The following is a 21,128-nucleotide window of genomic DNA, read 5'->3' as shown; positions in this document are numbered from 1 at the left end:
ATGCATGTACTACAAATACATAATGTTTCACAATAAAGACTGATTTAATTTCAGGTGTGCTATGTGTCAATTTATTGTAGCATGCTCATTACATGTCCAGTATGTACATTGCTGATGTGGGCGTGAACCAAATGTACTATACACAAAGCACTACTGTACAGAAATTACGCTGATACTGTTCTCTTTACCTGTATTTATGTTTATGTGCTGCGCAGTCCAGCTCATTATGTAAATAATGTTTATATTTGGCAGCAGAGTAGCCTGAGATCCATAGAATGTGTACAATCTTTTTAGCAGATGGTCTTGTGAGAACAGGATCGCAGATCACAAGTTAAAGCCTGATTCAGGTTGGATCGCAGCTGCGATTGCACACAGTCTGACTGCGATATGCGACTCCATTGCGATCGCTATGCCGTCGCAGCACTACATAAGGCCGCACACCTTACCTTAGACACATCTGTAATACACTGCAAAAACATCTGTAACATCAAGTACAATCGGAGCCTCACGCACACTTGCACAAGGTCAGACCTTACTTAGAAATTGTTGACCTTCCGATATACAGTGATAGCTCAGGCTGCGTATGCCATCGCAGTGGATAATTTATGCACATCCCTGTAACGGCGTTCAAACGCCCTGGCACACCTGCGTTTCGCCAACCTTCCCCCCGTCACCATCCACAAACTGTACGTCCTGTCAATCACTCTGCGATGGGTCTGTGTAGTCACTGCGATCACAGTGGCTGGTTCTCGAACTGCGGTGCATATGCGCAGAATGCAACAATTGGGCGATAGCGTGCGTAATCACAGTTGCAATCTAACCTGAATCAGGCCCTTAGATTGGAAAAGCGTGTACGCATGAATCTGCATGCTCATGAGGACTCTCAATAGCAAGTTCAATTGTAAGTACCATTGCATATGAACTTTATGATTGCATAGGTGTGTACCCAGCTTTAGTGTGTGAAAACTGGGACAGTACTGATCAAGCAAGGATGGTTGGTCACCGTATGTGGCACTGAGCAAACTGTATGCTTTTATTACACAGTGCACATTATACCAATCCTATTGAGTAAGAATATAGTTATGAGCCCCTTAAACAGTAGATTCTAGAATCGCACACACAATGTATGTATGGGGTACAGTATGCATCAATAACATACTATTATGGTTGTGTATATATGTGTGTAGTCTAGTCATGCAGCAGCAGCAGCAGCAGCAGCAGTCAGTGTGGTTGTGGGGGCGGGGCCATGGCCATGTGACCATGCCGCCTGAACTAAAGTCACGTGACGGTGTGTGCGCTGACGGCGGGGCAGCGTGTATGTCCGGAACTGCTCATCCCCATAACGCAGCCAGAGGGGCGGAGACTACGGGTAGCTCCGCCTCTCCGCACATGGCAAGGCAATCTCCTGCAGGCAGGAAGGAGGAGGAAGAAGCCGCCCGGTGTCGTGCAGGTAACCCGTTACTACCCCATACTATACTCACCCTTATGTGCCCGGCAGCGCTACACTGTCCTCACCCCAATGCACCTCGGCTTCGCTTTCCTCCACTGCAGTCTCAGCAGGTGCCCGTCCGATGTGCTGCAGGCCCCTCTGCCAACAAAGCCCGACAATGTAGACCCAGTGAGAGGGGGCACCATAGCATGCTCGTGTTAGTGGGTGCTAGCCTGCTGCTTATTAGGCACCGACATATACACCTCTACGTCTCTCTTTATGTGTCAGGGGTTCCTAAACACGGTTCTTTAGGCACAATAACAGGCCAGGTTATAAGGATAGCTATACTTGAGCACAGGTGTCCAGCTGCTGGACTTCACACTCTTCCAGCATGCAATATGTCATTTTCACTTTACACACTGATCTATATAATTTAGCACGGTCAGGGTAACTCAGAATTTTATGCTTGTTCTGCTAGAGAATCTCCTAGTGATTCTAAATATTCAGCTGATGACCATGGACTTTTGCTTCATGTGTTTATTGTAGTTTGTATAGTGGTAAACCCATTACACTGCACTGTACAGATATAAAAATGGTATATTTTGCTCTTTGTGGCATCAGCCCCTGACCCAGCAGAGTTTCCCATCTCATTTCTCCACTTAATCTAATCAGAAGCCACTTAACCTGTCAGAATGTATTTTGCCATGTGGGGGGACCACACGAATTTAAGGAGTACAAATTCCACCTAAAATAATCCTGGTGTGACCTGGATTTTTATATAATGCATGAAGGCTGTGTGTGTATCTTTCAAAGACACTGGGTTTTACCTTATTTTCTGCATGGGGGAAAAAAAATATCAAAAAATACTTAGGGGTCTATTTTCTAAGCAGAGTTAGGAGACAGAGTGAAAAGTGATAAGGTGCCAGCCAATCAGCTCCCAACTGTCATCTCACAGGCTGTGTTTGAAAAATGACAGTTGGGAGCGGATTGGCTGGCACCTTATCACTTTTCACTCTGTCTCATAACACTGCTTAGTAAATAGGCCCCTATAGGTGAAACTGTATGTTATACCCCTTCCACACAGAAAAGCAAATTACCGGGTAAAGCACTTTCACCCAGTAATTTGCTGATCAACACGGGTATTTTTTCCTCTGTGAAAAGGACTTTGACCCTGGAGGCAAATTTGACCCGGGTTGACCCTTTCACACTGAAAAACAACCTGTGTTGTTCAGCAAATTACCAGGTAAAAGTGCTTTACCCGGTAATTTGTTTTTCTGTGTGAAAGGGAGGCCAGGCTGGAGTCGGCACTCATATGCTGGGTAAAAGCTGGTATTTTGAACCCATTCTGTGTGAAAAGGGTAATACTCTGCTGTAGCTTTATTCTAAACTCTCAGGGATGAAGTCCTTACAAGGCCTTCCTAGTGTAAATCTGTTTAAGCGTACATTTTTAGGATATAATGAGAATAGATTGTGCTGGTCCCATGGGTTTATCTAAACGGCCTTTTTTTCCCTTTTTCTTGCTGATACAGGCAGCCCTAGAGGCCTCGCTGAGCTGTTGCATTGACTACAAGTAACACTGCTTAGATGAGGAATGTCCCCTGACCTTGTGTTCCTGGTTGCTGGGAGCTGTCCGTGGTGATAGGTAAGACCATATGCTCATTTACTCTTTCTAAAACCTAGGCATGTTCAAAATACCTAAAAATTATTGTGATTTTTTTGCATAATTGTCCTTCGGACTAGGGCATTTTATTTAAATTTTATTAGGAACATTTTGTGTATTTGCAATATTTTAAATATGCATCATGCTACATTGTAATTCATGCAGTATATAATAGTGACTTCATTTTTGCCCACTTTTTTTGGGCTGTATCAGCTGCCATAACAGCATTACACTTTTTTAAATTTTATTTTTTAAATGCCTTTTATTTTACAGTCCATAAAGTTATTGGGTAAATCTGATCTTGTCCACTTTGCAGGACCTATGTCCCGCAATGTGTTTTACGTCAAAAGCAGGTTACTGCATTAAAATTTAGCGGCTTCATTGCTGAAATCTCGGTACTGCCCTCAACAATCAGGCTTTTAAGGTGCATACACGGTACGATTAAAATGCACGATATGAACGATAACTATATTGATCATATTGTTATCGTTCATATCTTGCATTTTTCGGTGCCTCCAACCTACCAATGACCTGCGATGCGTGGGCACGTATAGACGATAACGATATCATCTATCGCCCGTGCATGGATATCGACCAGGTTACTATAGGGACCCATGATCATTGATCGCGGGTCGTTGCCCATCGTTGGTGGTGTGCTGGATGATCGAGATCGTTCAACGATATCGTAATCATTGACAGTCGTCCAGTGTGTATGCACCATGACATTTGCACCCATGTTTTTTCTGTTTGCACTATTTTATTAAGTAATGATTGTAGCTACGCTGTTAGAGGCATATAGATGTAAATGGAAAATCTTCTTTGCATTGACAGTTTCACAATTTGACATTACTGATTAAGGGTCATATTTAATTAGCCGCGACAATTTCGCTGCCGTCGGTGGAATCTGCTTTTCGCATGTTTTGGAGGTGAAAATGTTTTGTGCGCGGCCCCGCTTTTCGCCCTATTAAAATCCAAAGGATGCGAAAATGGGACTTGGCGAAATGCAAACAGGCGAAAAGTGCTGTCACATTTGGGGAAATCAGCCTGACACCCCCCAAAAGATGCACTAACATTGGGGATCAATCTACATGCCCCTGAATAGCCCTGCTGAAGGTATTTGGGGTACTTAAATGCTCTCATTAGTTGCTAATTAGCGTCTTTGCACAAGTGGAGAAGAATAGCATTTAGCAGGTTTTTTTTGGAGAAAATAGTCCCAGCAAATTTGGGGTACATGAAAATGGGTGTAAGCATGGTTAAAGATCGCAAAAGGGAAGTTTTAAAAAACGCACCTGCAATCAAAAAACACCTCCCCCATTCTTGCAGACCCCCAAAAGCTTATTTTGCTAGTTTTTAAGTTTGTACCCCGACTTTGGTATTTTTTGCCCCCTTTTTCAGTCATTTTTTGGGGTGTTAATTTTAATTTTTTTTTTACGCAGTTATGCTTTGGGGGGTTGTCCCAAGGGTGCTGATTGGTTTCCCGACGTTTGTACCCCAAAACCGCAATTCAGCACTTTTTCTCACCATCTATTCATAAGCAAATCTTTTTCGCCCATTGCATTGCGTTTTCCCGTACGCGAAAAGCATTTGGAATTGAATACGGCGATACTTTTCCGCCTGGCAAAACTACTTCATCGGCGAAACTTTTTTGCCGAAAACGGCTGTTCGTGTCTAATTGAATACGGCCCTAAGAGTAAAATTGTCTAGGATTTTTAAATCTGTATATTCTCGGTGGTGGGGCTAGTGTTGCGACTAGGTTGAGTCTCCCATATCCAATATGCTTGGGACCAGAGTTATTTTGGATATTGGAATATTCCGTATTTTGGAATATTTGCATGCCATAATGAGATCTGGGGAGTGGGACCCAAATCTAAACACAGAATCTATTTGTTTTATATAAACCTTATACACACAGCCTGCAGGTAATTTTATACAATATTTAAAATAATTTTGTGCCATTAGAAAGTTTGTGTACATCGAACCTTTAAAAATCAAAGGTTTCTTTTATCATTCATGTAAAAAAAAAATCAGTATTTCGGAATACTTTGATATGGGAGACTCAACCTGTACCTAAATGTAGAACTTGCAGTCAACAGAATGCTTTAGAAATTAAATATAATAATTAAAACAAAAAAAAAAAATCGACAAGTAAAAAATGTTTAATCTGTTCTTAGTTTTTAGATTCTGACTCCTTGTTTTCTTTTTTGATGATTTAATTTTTTATTGGAGGGGTGATAAGTGAAGATCACAGAGGTTTGAATATTGGGTTTGATACTGATGTTTCCTGGGTCAAATTGTCTATTTGTCTTTAATTGAATTTTGTAATGGATGAACAATAGCTGACTTTTTTTTATTTTATATTTAAACAAAGTTTTATGTTTAGTAGTCTTTTATGTTTACATTACATACATACTGTCCATAACTTTATAAATTCTTAAAGCTGCAATACCGTTTCAAGTATTAAAATGGCTACAGAAAGGGTGTCTAAACAAGAGAACGTATCTGGAGCTGTGATTTAGGTGGTCCCCCCCTCCCCCTTCCCCCTTCCTCAGCATAGTACTTCTCTGAGCTGTGGTTGTGAAACAAACTATGATGTCTCTGGAAAAATGGCTGCAGGGAGATGGGAGAGCTGACTGACTTCATATGGTAATACAGCTTTACCACTTCTGCTTACGATGGTAATGAAGGGCACCCATTTGGATTTAGAGTCATTGTATTGAAGACTGCAGTTATCCAGACCTCATAGTTTTTGGCACCTTGTGTGCATTTGGGCCTAGATTTATAGATCTGTAAGGATCTCTATATTGACTCAAAAATATTGAATGTCCACCTTGTGTATTTCTTTTTTTTTTTTCGTGCAGAGTAAACTTTTTTTTATTTTATTTTTGTTATAGTTTGTATCTGAAAACGTGTGTGTGCATTTGTCCTACAACAATGTAACATGCTCTGGATGACGAGTTTGTCCTCTTACCATAACCCCAATTTCAGCTCTTAACATTTGGCGGCTTGATAAACGTCTCCCGAGACCTAGGAGCCAGCCATTTCTTCTAGAGATAAAAAACTGACCTATGCTGCCTTAGAGATGGCTTCCAGGACCAGCCAAATTGCAGAGGAAAGTGACACTTTCGACAGGCCAGTTCAGCTGTAGCTTGGTGCGGGGCTTAGCTTGGTCTCCCAAAATGAGACTTTTATAATTTCTCTTTCGTGAGGCCAAGAACCTTAGTATAATCTGTCAGTGAATCTGGATTTCGACCAATTCTTTGAGTCACCGCCAGGGTGTGTATTGCTAGAGCCTCAATCCTAGGTCAGTTTTGTATTCCTAACATGGATTATTGTTATCTGCCTCGTCACAGGTACCAGTCCTCATTGTATAATCTTGATGATATAATTGCATCTGTTTGTGTTATCTCATTGTCTGATCAGTCTTCAATACAATGACCTAGTACATGGCTGGGGTCGCAGAGATATTATTTAATGGCCATGCCCCCTGCTTTTAAATGATTCAGTCATTAAAAGCAACAGTCTGTTCACTAGTTTTGCTGTAATGCTCATGCTTTTTATTAATAGGATGTAGGACCATTCTGTTCAATTTCTCTGATTCACCAGACAAATGTTTGCCAGGTTTCTGCATTACGCACTAACCTATAAATGAATGTAGCTAATCTGCGGCGGTCTTTTGAGATGTACAACTGAATGGGCTTTGGTGGTTGCTTCACAAAAGCTTTAGTCACGTGGCGTCATTGTTGATTCCTGTATCGCGGATAGCTGATGGGATTAAGTGCTTGTCTTGAAAGCTTTTTCCACCCTTGATCAAACAGAAGGCAGAGCGTGTGACATGTAGTAACAGCTGCAGGTTGCTATCTGGGCTGAAGAGCTGGCTTTTCCTGCCGTCATGTAAGTGGTCTATTTAAAAAAAAAAAAAAAAAAAAAAAAAGATACTTGTTATAAACATATTATACAATCTCCGGCACTGTAGGTCTTTAAATGTTGCAGAACAGGCTGTAGATAATATAAAGGTGTCAATGCAATTAACTGCAAGTCGGCTTTGCGAGAGCATAAGTGGCGGCCATATGCCGCACTTACGATGGCTCTGAAATTGCAGATTTTCGTTTGCAGCTACATACTAAAGTCCCTGAGAATAGGCTGACTGAGAGCCATTGCCGGCGGTTCTGCTGTTGCAACTACACTTCTCTCTGCTCACTAAGCTGGATGCATTGCAAGTGGTTCTACCTGGGGGAAAAGCAAATACTCCTACTTATAAACAGGCTCCAATATCTTTTGGCTGTTTAAATATCCAGCTATAATAGTTTTGGGATGGCCCATCTGGCTCCTAAATCATCAACTTTTTTTTTCCAGCAATGAAAGACAGGACGGTTTGCTGCCTAATTACTATTTATGCATAATTTGTGTTAAATTATTTATAAAGTGCTTATTTGTATACCCTACTATTTTTTTCCCTTTTAAAATGAACAGATGTATTTCTGAAATTGGAAAAGAATGGCATTTCTGTGCTGTAAAATATTTAATTATGGATAATCATATGTTGTAAGAGGCACCACAGGCTTTTCCTCTAGCCATTGTTACATAGCATTGAATGAATGTTTATAAAACACCCCAGAGTGGCGAAATTGCATGTGATCTGTGATATAAGGCATCTATGGCAAATACCCTTATTAAAATCACTGCTGTACAGATATTATACATGCAGAACACTGCATCTATATGGAGAGCAGGCGGTAATTGTGTCCAAGTTTCCCACTGCAAAGTTCCAGCGGGGACGCCATGGCGACAGTGACTGATATAGTGGTTTCGGGCTGCTTAAGCTACGTTCACTTTTTCTCTCTAGGACAGGGGTTCCCAACCACGGTCCTCAAGGCACACTAACAGTCCAGGTTTTAGGGATAGCCATACTTGAGCACAAGTGACTTAATTAGTACCTCAGTTATGTTGATTTAACAATCTGTGTACAATAATGGATATCACTAAAACCAGGACTGTTAGTGTGCCTTGAGGACCGAGGTTGGGAATCACTGCTCTAGGACAACTGCATCCTGCACAGGTAATGAAATATAAACTATTGCGCAGTCTTAAAAATCATGCGCTGCGTGAACTTTTTATATTTCTCTTTAAATTCTCCTGGCTTCGGAAATGTGGCTTCTACATTGCCTTTGGAAATGGATCAAAGTCTGTTCATTAGGCCAGATCTCTTAGCTGACGATAAGAGGATCACAGCAGGAGTTTTATCTGGTAGTGAGCTGCTCACAGATCCGAGTGTTAAACAGTCTCCGTTCAATCATGATCTTTCACGTGACTTTTTGCGATCGTGTTGTATGATGAATAGAAGATAATGTTATAATGCAGGTCTCAAGTCTCTTGTGACTGCCAGAGCCAGCCACTCACACCTCCATTGTCTTTAATTGTCACCGTATATGCCTGAGCTGTAGATACTACCAAAGGGTTAAGTGCACATTTTCTTACAAAGGTGGGTACACACGGTAAGATGTAGGTAACGATCCAATCTCGCTAACGATTTCCCTTGAACTCCTGTACACTCGGGTAAACGACATTGTGCATACACACGGAACGATTGTACAAACTATATAGATGGGTTGTTACCGACTGCAAATCGTTAACGATATATCGTCTGGCAGCAAATATCCTCCTGATGCATCTTCTGTCTCTATGTCGGCTGGTACAAAATGGTGGAGGGGAGTGGCCAGGAAAGTGACGACAAATCGTTCGTCGTGCATACACACGGAACCAATGTGTGCCAAATCGTGAAATATAAATATATTTCTGGAATGAGCATAATAAGACTTGTCAATAATTAATATTTTTACTAATAGTTTTCATATAGTTTTTTTTTTTTTCTTCTTTTCTTATCACAGACAACATAGACAGGGAAATGGAACCGACTAGTCTTATGCAGACTTTATTTTTTCCTCTAATACAGAGATTCCCAAACTCCACCATTACAGTCCACGTTTTTAGGATATCTATGCTTGAGCACAAGTGACTTAATTAATACCTCAGTCAATTTGATGTAACCATCTGGACAAAAGCATGGATATCCTTCATACCTGGACTGTAATTGCACAAAAAAAATCTGGGTTAAAAGTCAACATTTTGTTGAGAAAAGTACTGCGATAACATTTATTTGCAGAAAGGGGGGGCTGTGTAGGGAATGTAGTCAACACGTTGACAGTGACCATATTGACACCACAATGCCGGCACCAATATGCTGAGACGGTTCCACTGCTACGAGAAGCATTTTAATCATGTAGGCATAATAACTCTAAAAATGGCCATAAAGCGCCATATCAAGGCCGTACAGTTAAAATGTTTTAAGAAGCATTAGAGCCTTACAACCGTGTCGACATACTCGTATTGATAGTCATTGTCGACATAGACTATTGACATCATGTATCCATTCCCTTTGTAGAACTTGTTAGTGAAATTTTCCATTACCGATAAAGGGTGAGTAGGTAGAACTGTACCAGAGGTTCACATACTTCGCCATTACAGTCCACATTTTAAGGATATCCATGTTGAGCACATGTGACTTAATACCTCAGTCAATTTGATGTAGCCATCTGGACTCAAGCATGGATATCCTTAAAATCTGGACAGTAATGGTGGAGTATAGGGTTTTTCTCGCCTGAATGTAAATCTACCGCTTAAACATTAAAAAAAAGAATAAAATTATATATGCGTGCGCACGCACGCACATATGTAATAAAACCTGTCATTTTAAGATTTAAATTTACATCTATATATTGCAAATTTTTTCTTATTTGCAAAGTCTTTCCTGTTTACTTTGTTTTTTTTTTTTTTAAATTATTTATTAGATTGACAAATGGTCGATTCAATTGTTTTCATAAGGACGCCCTTTAATAATCGTGCTTGTCACGGCTAAACTTGTCTAAGACCTGTTTAGGGCGCCCAAACAGCAGTTTGGATGCCCAAAACGAGGACTTAACGTATCTTTAGACAATTGGGCGCTCATTAGTCAGAACCGCTGGCAAAAACAATTGAATTTAAAAGGTAAAGATTTCCTCTAAGCAAAACAAGCATCATTTTATATATGTATATTACATTGTATGGTATCTTTTTGTCTCAAAATATCAAAGCATTGTGGAATATAATCCTTAATTACTGGTTGTTAACCGATCACAAGGGAAAAACAGTAAGACTGCAGTGCTTGATATGTATCATCATAATGAGTCAGCATGTGACAGTTTGTGTGGTTACTCTAATTGGCTTGGTAATAAGACAACAAAACAAGTGTGTGTGTGTGTGTTTTATGTATAATAGTTTTCTGCATAGAAATATGTTTTTGTATTTACCTATGTTTGTTTAAAAAAAAGTAATCCGCATTGTAGTTAGGTTATTGTACAGTTAATTGTGACAGATGAGCTCCTAATTTTCCTGTTTGTCAAAACTACATCGATTTGTAATTGCACCCAGCTGTCATCTCCACCCAGCTCTGTTGTTAAGGATTATAATGTCACGCTAAATTATAATGTTATTGAAATCTGTATCAAGCTAACAGGATTTCCGGCATAACTATTTGAAAAGAAGTCCTAAAAAATGGCTCTGGACAAAGTAAAAAAGCAAATTTTGTGAAAACAAAATGTTAGGTTAGTGAGATGAAAATGCTGGTAAACATGCGATACTTTTATTACCATGACTATTAGACACTAGCGTTCTGGTTATGGAAAAACAGCAAGTGCAAATTGATGATGATGATGATGATGATGATGATAATAATAATATTACATTTGGACTTGTGCCCTCCTTTTCAAACTCCTCCACCAACAGTAGTTCTAAAACAGCCTAGGTCGTTTGGCGGGGGACCAATGAGTGGGGTCCATCTACCATATTGAAAATCTGCTCCACCCGGAGCTGCCTGGGCTGCTCCCTACTATCAACAGGAAAACCTGCTGTTTGGCCAGGGCCTCTATAGGTGGAAGAGAGGACCACGCAAAAAAAAAAAACCCAGGCTCACATTGAAAAACTGAGGAAAAGAAAATTGACATTTGTTGTTACTCAAGAAGGTCAGAATAATGAGGCTCCATAAAATTAGAAAAAAAGTTAAAAGTGAAGGCATACATGTTTACTAAATACATTTTTACTGAAGTTAAACCTCCCCAAACATGTTTGTAATCTAAATTAAAAACCTCAATTCAACTGCGAAAAATAAATAAAATACATATTTATTTTAGAAAATGCAACTACTGTCTTGCGTTTTATTTTTTGTTTCTTAAATTTGATGCACCATAGTACTGTGTAAGCTCCTCTTCCAATCGGATTTGGACGAGTTTATAGAATTTCCAAGAGTATCATATCTTATCTTTTATAGTTTTATTCCTACTGTTTTACCAAGAAGACCCCCTCAATGCATAAGTAGAGTATATGAAGCGGCAGCACACTGCGTAAAGCTGGGTACACACGATGTGATCATTTCACAATATATCCTTGGGACGCGGATCGGAATGACATTGTGCTGATCGCATAGTGTGTTCGCCCAATCACACGTGTCCCAGGGTTTTTCATCTCCTTGTTCCATCTGCTATGCTGGAAAGCAGATGAGACGATGGAATGAACAACGCCATGCAGCATGGAATGATATTGTGCTGTCCTCCACTGCAGTGTGTACGGAAGGCCAGATGTAGCGTTCTATTTTGTCATCCTGTCGGCTGGGTACACTGTCGCATAGTGTGTACCCAGCTTAAGGCAGCTGCTGCAACAGGATGTAAAAATTAATTCTTGAGATGCAAATTAATGTAACCATTGCATATATTGTTGGTTTGCAGGAACATTCACTATGGTTACAGTTTTTTGCACTTGTGAGTAATTGGAGAAGGCTCAGAGGCAGATGGAATTATTCAATATGAATGAAGACCAAATGAGTTTTACTATATCAGAACTAGAACAAAGCCATTTTCCCCGCTCTTCTCCAGGCCTGTGTGCTGGAGCCCTTATGGTCTGTGGCTTCACTCCCTTCTGCTCCTCTCATTATGACAATGCCCCGACACATGAAGCCCTGTCCTCCATAGGATAAGCGGACAGGTCAGTGCCTCCAACTGATCAGTACACTTACCCCTCACCTGCTGCTGTGACCTTTCCAATGATCTAATTAGTTACCTGTTCCATCCCCGCCCACTTAAGCAGTTAGGTCAACCTCATGGGAGCAGGAGTTTCACGCTGAATACAGTGTGCTCAGACCTTTGATAAATATACTTTAAGAGTAGATTTGACACCTTATGACATGTTCATGAGTCGCTAACAACTTCTGTACCGCTTGAGAAATGCAGCAGCCACACTGAATCCCTGACACCCATTCCTCCATGTTTGCACTGTACATCTTGAACTGAATTCTGGTAAAATTTACTTTTGCACATATGATCCATGTGAAATACTTAATTTCTCGGCCGGTGCACAAGAATTATAATTAAAGCAAATGCCTTACAAATCCGTCCATGTGTCAGAACTGGTATGTGTGGCTATAAGTAGCCTGAGGCAGCTTTGTAACTTAACAATTGCTTGGAAACAAGGTTATATGTGTTTTACTCCCCTTTGCACATGACTGATTTCTGGAATCTTCTCTTTAGCTTCTCTCATGCTTTGTGTAATGTATATTATACTGTTCAGTGCTGCACAGGTTTTTGGCTACTTACAAGTAAGGTGATGAGAGATCTTTCTAATTATCCAACAAGGTCTGTTCCAAGTCAAAAACTGGGTATACACTTCTAAGATCTATCGTTCGAACGATATATCAGTAGCGATATGTCTGTGAACGACGTTGTTCATATATATATCTGGTCGGCTCTGTAGTATAGCCGATGATATATATTATGCAGAAGTATCTGCATGTATGTATTTGGCGCCTGCCCATACACTGATTGCAGGGATCGCAGACCCTGACATCACAACTGGGCGGGCATCTAAACGCATTGTGATAGTCCATGTAAATGTGAGGGGACAGAAAGAAGGAACGATGGGGAAGGGCAGGGTTGGGTTCAGAGAGACCCCTTGTTTGTGTGTGTATAATATAGTGTGGCAAGATCAGGGTAAGGGTGCCGCCTACTGGAGTAAGCGGTTGCACTTCTCATGCAACTGGCAAGTAGTAGTACACCAATCCGGGTCTTTGGTGCAAGTAATTGCAGCCAGTTTTAGTAACTGCAAAAAAATAAACAAAAACTAAATCCTGGCCTGTATGGCTTGAAGTAAAGAAAAATTATTCACTAATGTCACTCTCGCAATGCAGAAGTCTTGAGCACCGCACTTACATTTAGTAATCGGTGTTTCTCAACAGGCCTCTGACTTGTTCCCCAGGCAGTAAGAGACTGACTACAGAGACTGACACTGTTTACCAGCCTCACAGGTGGCCTGGCAATCAAGGCTACTAATTAGCCTCTGTCTACCAGACAGAAGCTAAAAACTTAAGGCATATACACTGAAGTGCCAAAAGTCATGGGATAGCAGTATGTAATAGTAGGTGGCGTCACCGCAAGGCGACATGAATTATCAGTTCGAACAGGGCACGAGAGTGGGTCTCTAACGGATGGGACATTCCATTTCCGAAGTTGTGCGGACATTCAACATTCCTCGATTTACTATGTCGCTGCTGTGATTTTTCCAATACGGGGAATACCTCCTGGAAGGAAAGCATTACTACCCACCGTGGACAGTGCAGTGGCCAACCGCTGGTGCTTAATGATCGTGACTAGTGGTGTCTGACCAGATTTGTCTGTGGTAACAGATAGACGACAATGGCTCAAATCCACATTCAATGCAGGAGGTACCGGATGCATAACCAGCATGTCAGTGCAGCGTTAGTTAGCTTCCATGGAATATGGGAGCAGAAGACACAACAGTGCCCCTGTTAACACTATGACACTGGAAACAGCAACTCACCTGTGCTTGTGGCATTGCTAGTTGTGCCATGGAGGACTGGCAACATGTGACGTGTTCAGATGAGTCACGGTTCGAGTTGTTTCGGGCTGATGGTAGGGTTTGGGTGTGGCGCAGACCCCATGAGGCCATGAATCCCATTTGTCAACAAGGCACTGTACAGGCTGGTGGATCCATAATGGCATGGGTTGGTTCCACTGGTCCACTTGAACACGTCTTTGACCAGTAACCCCTACTTTGCATTAATTGATGACCATTTGCAGCCCTTCATGTACCCCCACAATAATGGAATACTTCAGTAGGATAATACACTGCATCATCGGTCCCCAGTTGTCTAGAATGGTTTGAGGAGCATTTGAGAGTTCGAATGAATGGTCGAGCATTTATGGGACATGGTGGAGAGGTCCATTCTCACCTAATATCCTGCACCTACAAACATCAGGGAGCTGTGGGAAGCTATCCAGGCAGCATGGGTCAACATCTCTCCAGAAGTCCTCCGTCTACTTGTGGAATCGATGCCACGTCGCGTTGCTGCGCAAGCTAGAGGAGGTCCTACACGATACTAGGCATCTATCCCATGACTTTTGGCACTCCAGTGTAAAATATATATATATATATATATATATATATATATATAATCTCCCCTTGACAACCTTTCCAGTGTTTCTATCTTCGCACACTACTTTTTATTTCTGGAAAAGTTTGTAAGCACTCTCCCAAACTTTTAGCACAATAATGGGAAACACAATTGATTGACTAGGAAAATGGGAAAGCGTTAAGCCCAGGCTCCATTAATTCCATGTGTGTGTTTCTGAGAAGCTCTGCTCCAGTTGCAGGGTTCCAAGTCTAGAAGTCCCGACACTCCACACTCCTTCAGTCTTTAGACCAGAGTGGAGCAGCCAGGATCATGACTGCTCTGTTACGGAACTCTTGACCGGCTTACAGTGTTTAATGACACGGGTTTGGTATAAAAGATTTACATCTGAAAAAGAGACCATGTCTAGATAGACCCCACATGGTAGACAGTCAATAGGTCGACATGAGCAAAAAGTCCCTAACCCTCCCTCCTAGTGCCTAACCCTCCAGTAAGTGCCTAAACCTAAAAAAGTGTTGACTATTTTTTTTTGTGTGGACCATTTCAGTATCAACTTTTTGGTATCTGTCTTTCTTCATCCCTGTCGACATTTGGTCCCTGTTAACCTATTGACTGTCTACCATGTAGTGTCTATATAGACATTGTCTACCTTTTTCATGTAGATCTATTTACTGGAACCCAATGACGCTAAGATACTAAATCTTCCAAAACTGAAAAGTGGAGGTGTCTCCTTTAGCAGGCAATCAAATTTTCATTATATTTTTTTCTACTGCATTCTAAAAATGATACCTGGAAACAATTCCACTCTTACTTTTTAGGAGTTTTTGTACATCTGCTGCTATATACCAAGCACCTGTCTGGCATGTGCTGTCTTTAACCCCAGCAAATAAATCCTTCAAAGTAGTGGTTGTGATATTTCCTACTGAATAATTATGAGATCTTGTGCCAAGTCTCATAGCCCATGATTTGCAGGAGATAGGCGATTCTGGCGAGATAGTCATTAGATGTAAAGCAGTGAGACAAAACTGGTTTAGTTGATACTACAATCTCCTTCTTATACCTAATTAGGTGTAAGGTAATATCCCTGCATCTAGGAGCTGGGATGGAACATTTTAACTAATGCCTTGACCAAATTCTCAGTAGTTAAAGCTACTGAGAATTTCTCTCCGTTACACACTGCTAGGTCCTCCATTCACTCATCAGATTGGACTTTGAATTGCTTAAAGTGCTTTTTCTTGAGTCAATGGAATGGACATTATCCATTATCTGATCGCTTAATATTATGTACGTATGATTTATCATTGTATCTGTTTTTGGCACAGATGGGTACACATATTAGACTTCAATCCAATAATGTCCTGTTTTCATCAGTTGGTAACATTTTGAGTGCATGGGGCGAGTAGCCTGTATGATTGTAAAATATAACTGTAGTGGAAGCATTTGTATTATGCTGAGAGTTTTATTTCTAAGTCTAAAAACTTATTGCAAAATAATTTTGGCTTGGCAAAGGCGGCTTGTGCACAGCATGTAGCTGCAGTCTGCAATATTCTTCACTCGTCTTGTGCAACGCCTGTATAGAAATAGATTTCTACAAACAAGCAACTGACTTCTCTTCACGGAAGCAGCTCCCACACCGCTGGTACAGTCATTTGTCCCCACTCTCTTCCAGATTTCAGCATGTCTTCTGGAGTGCTCAGTTTAGGGGAACACTGAGCCCACCTCACAACTCAAGAACTCCCTGCTGGGTCACACCTTTCATTTACAGGTGGGTAAAAATCCTGTGACATGTAAAATGCTGCTCTTATTTTGAATACCAGAGAGATAATCTGTCCTTGATTTAGGCCGAGGGACTTTTATGGAAGCTGTTCTGCAGCTAAGTGCACGTAGAGAAGGTTGTGTTCCCGTAGCAACCAACTGATCACAAGCATGCTTTCAGTTTCAAAACTGTACTTAAAATGAGTTAGAATCTATTTAGTTGATGTGGTGAACACCTCTGTCTCTATACAACTACTATGAGATGCATAAATGACCCAAGTATTTTGTATGCCCCCCCCCCCTTCCCGACTCACTTCCATCTTGCAGGCATAAGGGTTAGTCGAATGCGTGGGTGGTTTGCCAAGCAGTTGCCTTTTAAAAGATGATTACAATGTATTGCCCACATAAATTAGCAGTACGGCTTTGTATCAAGGCTGTCGCCCATGTTTACAGAATGTTCATGCATAATACCAACATGTTGCCCTTAATGAATGTTATTTACTCTTTACTTCAATCAGAATAAGTTATATTTGCAAATATATTTATTCAATGATGACGTTCATACTGTTTAGACAAAGTCCTCAGTCTATGTCCTAGGTCAAAGGTAGGCAACGTGTATCCAGCCACTATATCTACATATTACAGCAGGCCCTGCCACAGTTCTGCTGTTTAGGGCGTGCTGGAAGTTTTAGTTCAATAGCAGCTGGAGTGCCAAAGGGTGCATTCCCCTGCTCTATGTATACCAGATTTATCTTTATTTTATTGTTCACATATTGAGAATTGCAGCCCCCTGCTTTATTTCCTTTTTGTATTTGAGGCAGATGTACTAAGCTCTAGAAAGTGATTGGTTGGTAGTTTACCACTCTCCAATTTATCACTTTCTAGAGCTTGGTACATCTCCCCTTTTGTATGGAAAATAGTTTGCTCATGGCTCAATTATTGAAAATTTTCATACCAATAGACTTGCAAATCCTTTTTTGGTGAGCTGTCGAAGATCTTGAGGAGCTCACCCTAAGACACAAATGGGACAATCTATTTAATATGTCAGTGACCTAACTGCTACCCCTGCAGGGAGTTTTGTCATCACTGACCTGCTCTGACCTATTGAGACTGGGCCTGGTTGGTGGTGTTCTGCATACTGAGAGAATTTAGATAATTGGCATATATCTACATAAATAATGAAATTGGATATAATTGACAGAGCTCTGCATTTGTTTAGTAAAAATAAAACCTTAATCTGTGAAAATATTAACTTTAGTCTAGAATCTTTCTTTTCAAAGCAGGAGCCATCCTATTTCCTTTCATATGGTAACCACAATTTTTAAATGGTATTAAAAAGTAATTGCAATGTATTAATTGAATATGGGACTTCAAATTTCATTGAATTTAGTGTTTTTAGTCTAAACTAATAATTCAACCTAGTTAGTGGTAGTTTTGGGGGGGGAGAGGGGGAGTTGTGTGCCCTTGGTTATTAGGATGGCTAATAGTATGTGTGTGGTGTGTGTGTTTTTTTTTTTTTTTTTTTTTTTAACTGGTGCTGCACTGAACAAGTTCTGTTTTTTTACAGCATTTTGATGAAAAGGAAGAGGGATGGACAGATTTGCATGATTGAGTGGGATCCCCAATTTCCCCCAACCCCCCCCCCCTCCCCACCCCATATATTTGTCCTGATTATACCAGGGCTGGCAGTGGGAAAATTACTCTGCTACTAGGAGCTGTTTGCCTCGGTGCCAGTTCACATGTGATATAGTTAAATTCACCATTTGGACTGGATGCAGAGACCTCCAGATAATGTTTTTTGGAATGAGACCCATGCAGGTCTCCACTTCTAAAGCACTGTCCTAGGACCATTAACCGTTTTGCCATGCCTTTCTGTAATCGGCCAAGTTCTATGCTTTCATCTAACCATGGTGGCAATTCTCTAGTGTTCTGTAGTTGGCGATTAGCATTCTGTAGATAGAGCTGCTGATGCATTCACTCTCTGTGGAAGCACTGCTGACCTTGGTGACCGACACAGCTGGGAATAGTGTGGGTGGTGGTGGACAGACGGCCTTTTTCATTTTAGTACCGTTCTCTAATGAATGAGCGAAGGGTTCCCAAATGTCAGGGGGGGCATGGCACTATTTTAGGAATGGAAGCTAATTGTATCCTCCTCCTCCTCAGCATAGTTGTAGTACTTTGGCTGTCCTACACATTCCTAGTGCAACACATTTCATGAGTAGCTGAAGGGAAATTTGGGTAAAGGGACATTTTTAAACTTTAAACTCCTTTATTTATTTGTTTTACTGTGTAGTCACACAACCATTTTTAGTCACACTTTGACAGAGGCCAATCTAATCCTTGCTGCTTGTATTTCAAAATGAACTTTGCAAATAACACATCATTTTATGAAAGGAAAAATACAATGTATAAGTTAAGGTGCCTATTCATTAGGCGACCTGAAAGTGTGAACGTCTAGCACTCAGACCTTTAGATTGCCGAGGTGCGTGCACTGCACTGAACATCTTTCAGTGAAGGAGCCCCACCTCCTATCCCTGAACATGCCAAACCTGACGAGTGTCATCAGGTTGACGGGCATGTTCAGTAGACAGTCGGGGACGGAAAGGACCCAGCGTGCACGCGCATCGCTGGTCCTTGCCGGCTATCCATTACCCGACTTTGTGAACAATGCGACCAAAACCTCCTGGTTTTGGTCGGCTTCTTCACAAAGTCGGGTAATGGTTAGGCCCCTTTACCCCGTAATAAAATATAAAACCGCTTTTGTTTAAAGCAGTGTCTCAACCCTCAAGTATCCCCAACAGGTCATGTTTTTAAAATTTGTCATTGGTATATTTACTGATGCAGCAAAATAGATTCTCACATGGGCATGATTAAATAAATTAAAAAAACATGACCTGTTGGTGGTACTGGAGTTGAGAACCACTACTATAAGGTTATTAACAAAGACTGAGTGAATCGTCCAGTGAATTAACGGTTAAGGGAACAGGAGAGGTGCAGAACGAACAAAGCCAGCAAAGAAACACACAGGTTCAGCGAATGAACTACACACTAAGGTTTCAAAGTATAAAATTAGACTCTTGTTATGATTGGCTGAGAAGTTTAAAGCTTATTTTAATACATTAAACATAAAAATAATTTGTTCACTGGTAATGTTTGTGCAGTGGCTGATGCACTGTACGTTTATTTGACATAAAGTTGTTCCAAACTAGGTATCAAATAAGCATACTTTTATCAGCAACTCATTACTGAACATGTTATTATTGAATTATTATTATATAAAGTCCTGTTTTTTTTTTTTTTCTTGTTTTTTTTTCTCTTCTAGGAAACCAATTTGTTTTCCTTAATTTTCACAACGAAGCACTTGCTACTTCAGGTAAGTTGTATTTTTTTTTTTTTTTTTCCTTTTTTATGGGTTTTTACACTGATTTGCAATATCAAATATGTATGTAGATGTTAATGGTTTATGTGGGGAACTAATTATTTCAAGTTTTTATATATTAATTTTTTTTTATTTTTTTTTACTTTTATTTCCTCCTAGGTAAAATAGAAAAAAATCTTACCCGGCTGGACAAAACAATGGCAGAGAGTGGTAGTGGTACAAGTGCCTCAAATTCTGTTGGGGGTGTTACAAATGTCGCCTCTCTTCCCCCTGGCGATGCCCATCTCATTGCTTTGATTGTTGAGCAACTTAAGAGCCGTGGTCTTTTTGACGGATTTCGAAGAGATTGCTTAGCTGACGTCGATACAAAGCCAGCTTACCAAAACCTCAGACAGAAAGTGGACAACTTTGTCTCCACCCACCTAGACAAGCAGGAATGGAATGCTGGAATGAACAAAAACCAGCTCCGCAATGGACTGAGACAAAGCGTCATTCAGTCCGGGATGCTGGAAGCTGGAGTTGATAGAATTATTTCACAGGTTGTGGATCCAAAACTTAATCATATATTCCGGCCACAGATAGAAAAGGCTATCCAAGAGTACTTGGAGGCTCAGACAAAAGAGGAAGTTGTACCTGCTCCACCACTGCGTCCACCTCTTCCTGAGCCCGAAGAGCAAGACCCACCTGTGCCCTCTCAAAGTGCCTCTTAGAACATACTCTGCATAAAAGATTTCAAAAGCTGCATCTGCAATGCAAATAAGCTACATATAGCAGCGTGCACGGTAGCTTACATAAAGGGTAGACCAGAGAACTAGAAGATGATGAGCATAGATCATGGGTGTCCATCTTTGGTAGTGTTAGATATGTAAGCTAGAGTTTGAGGTAATCTGACAAACAGGTAGGACAGGGTTGAGCATTGGATAAATCTGATGCCATATGAACTATTTGTATTTGTGGATTTCTTTTGTATTTTTGCATGTGACAATATTTACTGTATAAAGAGGTGTGGGAATTGTGAAATCAGGCATTCTTAATTCTAATAATTGGTGTACGATAGACTACCTACTATATCAGTTGAATGTATGAGTGTCGCCATTTCAAATCGCCAAAATGTGCTCAGCTTTTATTTTTGAACTTTTTTTTTCTTGATAATTGTTGCTTTCAATTTTGAATAAAGTTTTCTTGTAGCCTAACAAAATAAACAGTTTTTTTTTTTATTTAACTGAAAATGTTTTATGGGTTATTACAGCTTCTCCATACTTTACTTCTACTTGGACTGCTCACCCTTGTGGCATCTTTTTTTTTTTTTCAATCTTCACAGTATTTTGTATCGATGTGAAACATTACCAAATCTATTTTTATTCCATGGTACAAGAAAGTATGAGCTTTTTTTTTC

The 21,128-nt window shown here is 40.5% G+C and overlaps 2 protein-coding genes across 2 annotated transcripts in view; both read left to right on the top strand.

The window, feature by feature from the left end:
• Positions 1 to 2,983: 2,983 nt before the first annotated feature.
• On the top strand, positions 2,984 to 20,942 carry BOD1 (biorientation of chromosomes in cell division 1). The gene is made up of 4 exons (XM_088472725.1): positions 2,984 to 3,071; positions 16,268 to 16,363; positions 19,676 to 19,726; positions 19,892 to 20,942. Exon 4 carries the CDS (start codon positions 19,930 to 19,932, stop codon positions 20,440 to 20,442), a length of 513 nt encoding a protein of 170 aa, XP_088328851.1. The 5' UTR covers positions 2,984 to 3,071; positions 16,268 to 16,363; positions 19,676 to 19,726; positions 19,892 to 19,929; the 3' UTR covers positions 20,443 to 20,942.
• PTPDC1 (protein tyrosine phosphatase domain containing 1) overlaps positions 2,984 to 21,128 on the top strand; it is a 68,538-nt gene continuing 50,393 nt past the window's right edge. The window contains exon 1 of the mRNA XM_088472770.1: positions 2,984 to 3,071. The gene's annotated coding sequence lies outside the window, so the exon portion shown is untranslated. The remainder of the gene's footprint in view (positions 3,072 to 21,128) is intronic.

Source organism: Taudactylus pleione, unplaced genomic scaffold (assembly GCF_031769625.1).
Source record: "Taudactylus pleione unplaced genomic scaffold, aTauple2 ptg000128l, whole genome shotgun sequence".
Lineage (NCBI taxonomy): Eukaryota > Metazoa > Chordata > Amphibia > Anura > Myobatrachidae > Taudactylus > Taudactylus pleione.
This window is presented reverse-complemented; position numbering and strand designations above follow the sequence as displayed.

Bases quoted from the DNA above. Each gene is read 5' to 3' on its own strand.
- BOD1 (XM_088472725.1), top strand. From the start codon at position 19,930: ATGGCAGAGAGTGGTAGTGGTACAAGTGCCTCAAATTCTGTTGGGGGT.